Below are 12235 nucleotides of genomic sequence, written 5' to 3' on the forward strand. Positions count from 1 at the left end.
CGTACCGGACCGGGGACCGGCAACGGGATCGCAACCCTCGGTGTTGCTCCCGCGCCTCGCTCAACCAGTGAGCGGGAACCGGTCTGTATGTGGGATCCGAACCCTTGGGCGGGAGCGCCCCCGCGCTTCCCAAGCGGCGCACTATCCAGTGCGCCACCGGGCCGGCCCTAAATTTCAACTTTTGAGCTTTCTTTTACAAACCAAATTCAGTACAAAATCATTTTGTTCCGTATCTTCATAATTTAAGTACTATAATTATTGTTGCTAGAATTTATTTTTTCAAGGAGGGCAACACTCCATGAGATAGGAGTTAAACCCCCCCCCCCGCCAAATTAACAGTCATCACTGAGACAAGCTGGAATTACTAGTTTGAAAGCAACGGTTTTCTAAAAGGAATAAATGATATTCTAATAGTCCTTTCTGATTAGCTCAAAGTTCCAAAGAACTATGATTAAAGTGATATGCATATTATTAAATTTTCTCCTTATGTGACTTACACTTAGCAACCAAGAAGATCTTTTAAATTTTAAAGTCATATTATCAACAGGAAAATGCTTTTAAAAAATGACAACATGAAATTAATCAATTAATTTTTAAATGCTTATGGTTTTACAAAGTAGAATATGCAGAAATCAAACATCATTTTGGACTAAAAAATAAGTATATGGGGCCGGCCCGGTGGCACACTGCTACAGTGCGCCGCTTGGGAGTGTGGCGATGCTCCCGCCAAGGGTTCGGATCCCACATACAGACCGGCTGCTCACTGGCTGAGCGAGGTGCGGGCGCAACACTGAGGGTTGCGATCCCGTTGCCGGTGTCGGTCCGGTACGGGCGCTACACTGAGGGTTGCGAGCCGTTGCCGGTCACGAAAAAAAACAAAAAGGAAAAAAAAAAATAAGTATATGTAGTATAAGACACAAAATATGTGCCTAAAAGGTGAATACTATAAAGTTTTTATTAGAGTGATTTACTACCCAAATTAAATATTCAAAAATATAAGTTACAAAAATGGCTTGGAAGTTATATTAATGGCTTTGGAAGACTTCCTTTGTCCAATATTATATTTACCCACATTACCCTAGAGTTTATACTCCTACTATATTAATTAGTTGATATATTTCAATCAACTATCTCTCCATATTTTCTTTCAATTCCAATATTCTTCTAGAAAGCATTCATAACTCTAGTTTCCTTTCACTGTTCTTATCTGTCTCCTGCTACTGCTGTAATCTAGCTTATTAGTTCTGGTGAAGACACAGCCCTGCCCTGCATATCTGCCTTCAACTCTTTGAAAGTAAGTTGGGCAGAGGCATTCCCATGGTAGCATTTTGGTGAATGAATAGTAACCACAAAATCCCCATACCAACCAGAGACTAAAAAAATAAATAAATAAAATAGTAACTATGCAATTGCTTTAAAAACAATTCACACATAAATATACAAAATCAGCAACGCAATACTATTAAACAACAACAACAACAAACAAACAAACCATCAAAAACTAGGAAATAGAATGGAGAACTTCATGGATTACTGCCAATAAAGTAAACCAGAATGAATCTGGCAATATTCTTGAATATAGTTAATCAATCACCTAAGTTGGACCTTCTGAGTTTTCGAAGCTATTACCTCCCTGACTACTTTAATATTGAGAGCCAAGCAAGTACTTGGGCTTGCCAAATTCAGTAAGCTTCAGAACTGAAGCTCTTAATCCAAAGGTACTCTATGACTACACAAAAATTATATCTGTGTTGGATGTAATATTTTTATGATTTCTATAATACTTATAAATCAATTTTTCCTTAATAATAATACTTATAAGCCAATTTTTCTGTTGCTAAGGCAACAGAAACATTAAATTAATTATTAGATAACCATGAATATAATCACAATTGGTACTAAAACTAATAAATAATTATTTTTACATGTGCTGCATGTTCAAAACATTTCCAAATATTTTATTTAATTAATGAAATACTTCTTTGGAATCAATTCTACGATTTTCTAATATAAATAATTTCTAAAATTCTTTGAGTAAACAAACATTCAGAAATACAAAATACACGTAAAGCTTTAATTCTCAAGGAATTTAGTTAAATATTAAACTGCAAGATATTAATTTAGTTTCCTTCTTGTTCTTGGCTTGATTCAAGGTATAAAAATGAAATTCATCAATAACAGGCTAGCTTGCTAAAGTAGACACTTGAATTTAATTACATGTAGGACAAGTTCTGATGGGGGATCCATAAAAAATATACTATAAAATTCAATTATAAAGAATCTCACCACTTTGTACATATCTATTCTGCATGCTTTTCTCCCTGAAAACATTAGGACTCCTTGCCAAGACGGCCTGCAACAAGACTGGTATGTCGCCTTCTGGATCATCACTGCCAAGGTTATCTTTCAATTCTCTGGCATTGAAAAAATAAATAAAAAAATTTAAAATAGTAATTGATTTATTGAAGAGACTACTGGTATAAAAACAAATTACGTGAGTATGTCCAACAGCATGGATTTTTCGAAGATGCTATCCCTGGACGAAATAGAATTATCAAAAATTACAAAGAGTGGTTCTTCTAAAAACAATTTTTCACCCCATTTAAAAAGTATTTTACACAGGGGAAAAAAAGCCCAAAACATTATTTTATGGAATTATACATTTATTTAAGATTGTTCACATTAGTTTTAAAATAGAAAATAGAGTCTAATCTGAACTACTCAAAATAATGGAAGAGTAAAGAAGTGGTAATTATGCAAAGAAGTTGATGTCTGGGCTTGGAATATATGAGTATGATTTTCTGAGAATGTGTTCCAAATGAAATATTGTTGCCACATCGATTAAGAGAAGCCCAGAGGTTATACAATTTTTTCATCTTATATTGTTTCCTCAAATACAGGCATCAAGGAGAAAAAACACTCCAAACAAGTAATTCAGTAGCAATTTTCAATAAATTTCAAAGTAAGCAGAAAATTTAACTCATAACTATAAAAAGCGCTAAGAAAATTAAATATAGGGAGTGTTTTTAATTTTACATTCTACATCACCGTTCTACTCATTGGATTTAACAACAAAAACCTATAAAGGTAGTGTTTAATGATAAGACAGTAAATTTCTGACTTCAATCTTAAAGGAGCTCTGCATAAAATAAATTCTAATTGTATATGTGCTATTGCTCTTACCTCCTTAAATATTTGGTATAACTGTTGAATAAATATGGAAGTTCTTTTATAATAAATAAAGAACTGACGTAATATTTAGACACCACTGAATTTCTGGAGTGACAATATATTAGTATTACACTTCTTTCTGATTTTAACCAATCATTTCTCAGTTTCTCCATTAGAAAATCCATATTTAATAAGTATTTCACCTTAGAGTCAATAGCTTTAAAAATAGTCCCCAAATATGTACTGCATCTAATGGCAGAGACCTCTCCATTATAATGTGCTTTATCCTCATCCCCCTAAATAACAAATCTTTAAATTAAAAAAATAAAAAAATGGAATGATACATGAGCACAATTGTGTAGCGGAATATCAAAGGATAACGGTAAGAGATTTTAGTTTTTATACATTTTTGTGTTAAGACATCATGCTTTTATAGTAAAAAATAAATTTAAAAACACATATTCATTTGCAAAAAACTTGTAAATATGCTGCATAATGTAAGTCAATTTTATTTTTTAAAGTCTGTTGTGTGAAAATACACACCTATATTCAGATGGTAAAGTAAAATTCTAGGAAAAATCAGTCCCAAAGTCTGTGTTAGCCTTTCATGGAATTAACCCTTGAGTTCTTCTCATACTTCTCATGAAAAGCATATAAGCCTATTCCAAAAAAAGCTAGCAGCATAGTCCATAGTATCTGGGACTTTTAATTACTCTAGCAATACCAGGTAAAAGAGAATTTCACGAGCAACTTTAGATCTCTGCACAGTTGAGGGATCCCAAGATCATTTCAAAAGAGTTGAAAAGATGTCCATAGAACCACATGGGTTAGAAATATTGTTTCAAAATAACTATGGCCTATTTAAATCTCATTAGTATCTCATCACAGTAAAGCTATATTCTCACTTTGATACTGATATATTTTGAAAACATATCATGTATCTAAAATTTTTTCAAATGAAAAGTAAAGCCAGGAATACTGATTCTCTTCAGTAAGACCAAAACTTTTCATTTATTTTAGATGTAAAATTGACTGTACTTACATGTGATCTGTTGATACCTGGTTGAGGCTATGGACAAGCTGTGAAACCAAATTGTCATCCCTACACGCCAAAAGGCAGTTCACCTCTTCTGCTATTCGTGCATTAAAGAGAAGGCTCTTTGTAGTTGTTGCAGGTAAAGGAGACGGAAGAGGCAGCTGGTTCAGGACTATTTAGAGGAAAATCAGATGATTAGAAATTGAGTGACTGTAAGAAGTCTCCTCGGTGCTTATATATATCTTGGGATTAAAAATTTATATAAGGGTCCTCAGCATCTTTAGATTTTGGTATCCTTGGGGGATCCTGGAACCAACTCTCTGTGGATACTGAAGAATGACTGTATCAATCTGACAAATTATTAAAAGGCATTCTTCCTCTCCCTCCAAAACTACAATCAACCCTGTAAAAACTCCAAAACATCATTTGGATCAAAATAGATTGTAGTACTCTCTACGAATAAAATTCAGCTCCTTAATAGTCATGTTTGTGTTCCATTTCTTAAATTTTTATTAACAGATGAGTAGCCAAATGGGTAAGGTTAAAAACTAAGTAACTTCCAAGGTAGCAGTCCATTAAATTTCATTTATTCTAGCTTAAAAGATTTATCAGGATTCTAGTATTCTCATTTCTATAAACCAAATAACAATACCTAACTTTTCACCAGACAGGTGAGTAATATATATTTTTTTAACGGCTTAAGTATGTACAAAGGACTGGCTGGATAGCTCAGCTGGTTAGAGGGCAGTGTTATAATGCCAAGTTCAAGGGTTCCGATCCCCATACTGGCCAGTCGTCCAGAAGGGGGAAAAAGTATACACAAAAATAAATAGCTTACTTTAGCAGGAGAACATTCATAGAAAACGATTCTAGAAGAATATCATCTAAGGAATTCTGGTGTAAGTTACAAATTCCTAAATAGTTCTCTTGTGTATATTCTATTTTAACAGTGAATAAAAGAACATAAATGTTTTACAGTAGTTTAAATTCAGCCATTTAACGTCTCTTCACCTAATGGAAATTTGTTCATTTGTCTAAACTAAGGATAGTGAACTAAAATGACAGGTGCCTTTGTTTTTGGATTAATTTCTAATCACCTACACAGTAAAATTATCATGCTGCTCAGCCAACCAGTAACAACAGGTTTTTTCATTAACAAAAATACAGGAAACAAGTAATTATTTAATAAATAGGGCTTATTGGAAAGATAGACTTTAAAAATATGAGGTACAGCTGAGATGACAGGGAGAAAAAACAGAAATTCCTGGCAGTATATCTGATTTTGCACCCCTTTGTGTTAACAGTTTATGGCTTGCCTACAAAAAAAGTAATAAAAACTAAAGCAAGTTTCAAAAAGTTTCTTACCTGAGCTAATGCTAACCCAACTAGCTACTTTCTTTCTAATTTAGACCTCATAAACTAGTCATGCTAGTTTCCTAAGCTCAAAGCTGTAGGCTGTTATCTATTTTATGCCACTAAAACCAAATGGAAATTTAAAAAACCAAAACCAAAATCCCCAAAATAGTATTTGGGAGATACTGAACACAGATAAAAACATTTCTTGAAGTTACCTTCTCATAGTTCCTTTCTTATGAAGCCCCAAATCTTGCACAATACCATACAAAGTATACCAACTCCTCACTTTGTACCCTTCCCTCTCATCTTTTTTTCCCTTTATTCAGTTAAGATGACATAGGGACTAACATTTTGGGCAGCTTTTTGCATTATAACTCAAGGACTTAAGTATTATAGTTAGAACTGCCTACCAAAAGAATAAGTCCTTAAAGAATTGTGTTACATTAAATAAATCTCAAAAGATTAACAATGTTCAGAGTAAAACAGACCACTGATGTTTATGACAAATGCCAACCAAAACAAATATTGGTAAGAAATTGGATAAGTTGAACTGTCAAATTTTCTTCTCTGAAGGGCAGTTTTAGTGACCATTTCTATAAATGCTTTTTAAAAAGTCTTTATTCTTATATGCAAACCAATGCTTCTTCAGTTTTGATTCTTCTTAATGTTTTGTGTCATCTTCTTTGGCCTTTACTTTTGCATTTATCCCTTTATCATGTTACGACCTTTTATCAAACACATACTATCATTTCTTAAAGGGTCCTTAGGAGGAAACAGAAATTAAGGTCTTAACTATAATTAGCTGATAACACAAATTTTATTACTTTCACATGTACACCAATAAATCAAAGGAAATAATGATGTTTGTCATTCAACAGCTAAAATCTTATTTATGACATTACAGATAATTTTTGTAATAATCTCTCTAAAAATCTCTGTTAAAACACAGCAGAACTTAAATTAGGGCTTAAATTAACAAAACTTACGGTCTGTGAGACTAGCAATCCCCGCAAGAGTAGTGATGGGGACATGGGGCATATCCCCATTCATCCTGAAGTTCTGGAATGGTGTTGCTTTTGAAAGTACTTAGTTCAGGTGCCAGCTGTCATTACTTTCCATTTCCCAAACACTGCAATACACAAAAAAGACATTGTTTTTTGTAGAAATACCTCAAACATATTACTGTTAGGGAAATGCATAATCACTATAAAAATTTTTCTGTGTTTGTCCAACCTACGTAGCAATAATAGTCATCATTCATATACCACTTATCACATTAATTTAAGCAGGGCAAAGTGCTTTACACACTAACTCATTTAGTCCTCACAACAACACAGTAAGGTGAGTTCTATTATTTTCTGCATTTGACTGATGAGGAAATTAATATACAGGGAGTTTAAAGTAACCAATAGAACAAGCATTAGAACCCAAGCAATCTGGCTCCAAAGTTTGTTTCTTAACCACTAGGCTGGATTGCTGACCAGGAGTACTCAACCAATCTTGACAAGCACTATAATTCATTTCCACATTATAAACACATGAAAAATTTAACTTCACAATCTAGCTTCAACCTGCCTTTCTAGCTATGTCTCTTATCACTCTCCTACATAAACTTTCCTCTTCAATTAAGCTGATCTAATCAGATTCTCCGGAATCCATCTTGTGCATTTCCATCCTCATGTATTTCCTGAAGACATTCTCCCTACCTAGAGGGCCCATCCCTACTTTAGTCCAATTCATATAATTCTTCAAGATCCAGGGCAAGGTCCCACTACTACATGAAACTTCAAATTCACCCAAAAGCCATCTACCATAATCTACTTTGAACTTATGACATTTATTGCCCAACATTCTTTTGACAAATAATTATATATTCCTCTGTGATATCTTTTGAAACTTGTTTTGTTTCATTCTTGTACGATTACTTAATGTTTATGTACTTGTCTTTCCAACTATCACTGTATGCTTCTGATAATAATCAACCACATAATCAGTATGCAACCACATAAAAAGGACACAGAAAAGCATGTGACATTAACATTTTTTAAATGCTCCCATCCAAATGACTTAACTGGCTTAAATATTCCATATTTATCATGATGTAATACTCTCTCTCTATATATATGAATAACTCTGTAAAACTGCCGAACACCTTGTCTGTTATTCTGTTTGATGTCCCCCAATTTTTCTCATCTTAGTTTCAACATATGGCTTCTGGAACATTTTTTTTTTCCTTTTTTTGGCAGCTGGCCGGTATGGAGATGACCTTGGTGTTACCAGCAGCTCATGGAACACTTATCTTTCCTTTAACAGTACTCACATAAGTCTTTTTTTCGTAAGTAGATAATATAGCATTTTAAAATGTATACATTAATCAAAGATATGCTTTTATTAAATTACTTTATAAACTAATCAGCAATAGAAGTCTACTCTATATCAACTAAGATAGAGTGCTAAAATAGAAAACTGAATTGTAGTTTCCAGTTTAAAAAATTTAAATGTTTCTCTTTTTGAGGTTATATTTGCTAGTCAGTTAGCTTTACGAAAACCTCTAGGTTGTAAACTTCAAAACAGTCAAATGGTATAATACTAATAACTCCCCTTACTCATATGTCTTAATGCAATTTTGCAAATAAGTATTTTTTTTAAAAAAGTAGCACACAGGTAGTTAAAATTAAGAATTTTCTTTTTCTCCAAACATTTTACATATATGTAAAGTTTATTTTATATATATGTATATATTTTTATTGAAATATAATTGAGTGAACATATCTGTGCGGTATAGCATTGAATATCAATACTTGTGTACAATATGTGTTGCTCATATCAGGATAATTAGTATATTCAACATTACATGATATAATCATTTTTTGTGGCACTTTACCAGTTTCTGGCTAGACCCCCCCACCTCGTCCTCTCCCTTTTCTACCTCTGATAGCCTCAGTTTTGTTTTCCCTTTTTGAAAGTTCAACTAATGCATATATGTAAAGTTTAACAGAGTTATAAAGTAAGCATCCACAGAACCACCATCCAGAAGGCTAGCATTCCAGTTCCTTTTAGAGGCAATGCTTATCCTGTCTTTTTGGTAATCACTTCCTCTTTTTTCTTTACAGTTTAATGACTTTTATATGTACAATAGTCAGTTAAGGGAAAAAAACATTACTTTCCTTTGATGAATGACTGACATAAAATTTGCTAGTAGAAGCCCATTTAAAGGAAATGGCACAGGAAAAAGTATGGGAAAGATATAATTACTCCTGGCTACCCTGTGTCCTTTTGCTACACTGTGGACTTTACTCTTTGAAATTATTAATTTGATTCTTTAATAATCACTAATAAGCACTTAATGCAACACTACATATTTACCAGTCTCATCAAGCAGTTAAAAAATTGGGTGCAATTTAAAACCTTTTAATAGAGGTCACCAAAACACTGAATTTTTTGTAAGTTTATGCTAATAAGAAAGTTCCAACTTCTGCTTGGTAATTAATGGAAATTATTATTGAATGCAAATTATTTATAGAACATCACAAGAATACCTCGTTATTTGTATACAACTTATCATTGTACATGTAAATTGCCATACTCAAGCCAATTAAATAACAAGAGATTGTGTTTAATTATTTAACTCAGAGAACAGGAAACTATAAAGAATAATATGCTAGAGGTTTCTATTGTGGGCTACCTGACTCTATTCTATTTCACTATTTCTCAGGTGAGTAACACGTAAAGCAGATCCAACCCTAGGCTAGGGCTTTTAGCCTAAAAATGACTTATGTATTTAGTTACCATATATAAACTAGAAGATTAATAAATGTAACCAAAAGATTGTGCATGTGAATACTCTGATGTCAACTCAAAACTAGGAGTAAAAGGGAAAGGGGCTTTAAGCAACAACACTTACTTGATTTAAAGTGCTTTAACCATACATTGAGTAGATGATTACTAACAAATATATTTATACCTCATTGCTGAACTGTATGCTAATTTCACTGGAATCCAAGATTTTTAAGAACAGCAGAGGAATTTGGTAGAAATGAACTTAAAATTTTAGCCAAAGTCACAGATTTGAATGAATATGAGTAAGCTGTGGAAATGCTGCTACTCTATTTTGGAAAGTGACCAGAGTCCATCAAGAAACAGCATTCCTAGAATTTAAAAAATGAATACACACACCCCTAACTAACTGGATATGGCATTTCTGGCTCTGGATTGGATAATGTTTGGTCTGCCCGGCTCTGTGAAAGTACGTTGTTTTTCATGAAACTGAAGCTGAAAGTCATTATCTCTGGGGAATAATATGTACAGAATGAAATAGTAACCAAACGGTAACGATTTTAATGAATGCTCTAGGTAACTTAAGGCAGTGGTTTACAATCTGTGAATGGTGACCGATTAGTAAATTGGGATGGAAGAAACAGAAACTTAAGGGTACATTGCTTTGAGAGTCTAAGGTAAAATATCTTTTGAATTCTGAGTCACCAGGCAAAGCAGTTTGAAAGCTGCTGATTTGAAGAAATGGAAGAATGAGCAAAGTAGCCCACCTCATAAGTGTTGATGAGAATGAAATAAAATAACACATGTAAATCACTTGACATACTACCTGGCACATAGTAAATGATCCAGAAAGTTAACAGAGTTACTGCTAAATGGAAAACAGATTTGGGAGAACATAGGTTAATTAGGGAAAAGGGGTCTTTTCAATATAAACAATCCCTATTTATGAAAGATCCAGTACAGATTTTTATTTGACATTAAAGTATACATTTCACCACAGTATTACAAATCATAGTTATAGTCTTAAGCCTGCCCACCTACAATTACTTAAATGATAAGGTAGCAGAAATAAATACTGGCAATAAAAAGTAGAAAAAAGCCTAACGATCATACTACTAAGAACTAAATCAAACAAAATATATTGAGTAAGAAATCATTTATAAACACCAAGGTCAAAGGTTGGGATCCCTGTACTGGCCAGCTGCCAAAAAAAGAAAATCATTTTTGAACTAATTTCTAAAATGGCTTGAGGTTTAATTACAAAAATCCTTAACCAGGGTAAGATATGACAGCAAATTTTCAATTTAGTCCATTATAAATGAATCTGAAGGGAACTACTAAGAACTTACAAAGATTTTTAAATACCTTAGTTCATTGTTCATTTAATTTCACTTCAAAATTTATGATTTCCTCATGCAAACAAAACTGTACTGGTAGAAGTTATAATATTCTAATTTGATGGACTGAGGAAAAAAAGGAACTCTCATAATCTGATGGTTGATAAACTTTTCTGGAGGCCACTTTGCACTCTACAGCCAAAGCCTAAAAACTGTGTATAATCTTGTGCAACAATTTCACTTTTAGAAATATATCCTAAGGAAATCATATATGTGCTCAAAAATGTATGTACACAGATATTGCTGCAACATTTTGCTTCATATTAGTAGTGAAAAACTGTAGAAATGATAATTAATGTTTTTTGAGTACCTACTATGCAATAAAAATGGTTAGAAACAATTTAATGTACTTTCATTTAATCCTTATATGATGGTAAGGTGCTAATATTCCGGTTTGATGAGGAATCTGACAAATAAGTAATTTGTCTAAGGCCATACAGCAGGAATCAAACCCAGGCAGTCTGGTACATGGACATTTTACATAATAACTAAAAATGTATAACAGTATTATTAATTAAATATTATTGGTATAATAAATAATGTTACTACTATGCACCAATTAAAAATCATGTTGTATTATAACACCAAGGTCAAGGGTTTGGATCCCCTTATGGCCAGCTGCCAAAAAAAAAAAAAAAAAAAAAAAAAAAAAAAAATCATTTTGTACAACCAATATAGTCACAATATACAGGCAAGGAAGAAAGAGATCAGGCTGCCTGGGTTTGAATTCAGGCTCTTCCACTTACTATGTAACCTTGGGCAGATTACCTTCTCTCTCTGAACCTCAGTTTCCTCATCTATGAAAGAGGAGGCAGGTTATTATTATTTCTAATTTTATTGTGAGGATGAAATGAGTCAATACATGTAAAGTACTTAGGACTGTGCTGGACATGTAGTGACTATTAACAAACATGAGCTGCTATTTATTATACACTTTTCTGCATCTTGCTTTGTCATGTATGTTATCTCAGAAATCTTTCATATATGTAGATCTGCCTCAATCTTTTTCTGCTACATTACAGATTTATTGAAATGATGTTTAAATAAATATTATTCAGTAAACTATACCAGGTGACTATAGAGTAAGGTGACCATGGTTTTATGGAATCAGACTCTCTATACCGTAACCACATTTAATACGTGGTTCACAGGTATACCTTCGACTTTATGATTTCCATTCCTCTGGGTACATTCCCCAGTGGGATAGCTGGGTCATATGGTAGATCTATCTGCAATTGTTTGAGGAACCTCCATACCATTTTCCATAGAGGCTGCACCATCCTGCAGTCCCACCAACAATGTATGAGAGTTTCTTTTTCTCCGCAACCTCGCCAGCATTTATCGTTCAGAGTCTTTTGGATTTTAGCCATCTTAACTGGGGTGAGATGGTATCTCAGTGTAGTTTTGATTTGCATTTCCCGGATGCTGAGTGATGTTGAGCATTTTTTCATATGTCTGCTGGCCATTTGTATATCTTCTTAGAGAAATGCCTGCTTAG

The 12235-nt window shown here is 33.3% G+C and overlaps 1 protein-coding gene across 2 annotated transcripts in view; it reads right to left on the reverse strand.

Moving 5' to 3' along the window:
- The window catches only part of LOC103590778 (nipped-B-like protein), a 151786-nt gene that overhangs the window by 50630 nt on the left and 88921 nt on the right, over positions 1-12235 (reverse strand). For both annotated transcript variants that reach the window (XM_008573084.1, XM_008573085.1), the window contains exons 2-4: positions 6550-6692; positions 4214-4379; positions 2287-2414 (exon numbers count right to left, since the gene is read on the reverse strand). In XM_008573084.1, coding sequence (XP_008571306.1) covers positions 2287-2414; positions 4214-4379; positions 6550-6613 — 358 coding nt within the window. In that variant the 5' untranslated portion in view covers positions 6614-6692. The remainder of the gene's footprint in view (positions 1-2286; positions 2415-4213; positions 4380-6549; positions 6693-12235) is intronic.

Source organism: Galeopterus variegatus, unplaced genomic scaffold (genome assembly GCF_000696425.1).
Source record: "Galeopterus variegatus unplaced genomic scaffold, G_variegatus-3.0.2 Scaffold873, whole genome shotgun sequence".
Lineage (NCBI taxonomy): Eukaryota > Metazoa > Chordata > Mammalia > Dermoptera > Cynocephalidae > Galeopterus > Galeopterus variegatus.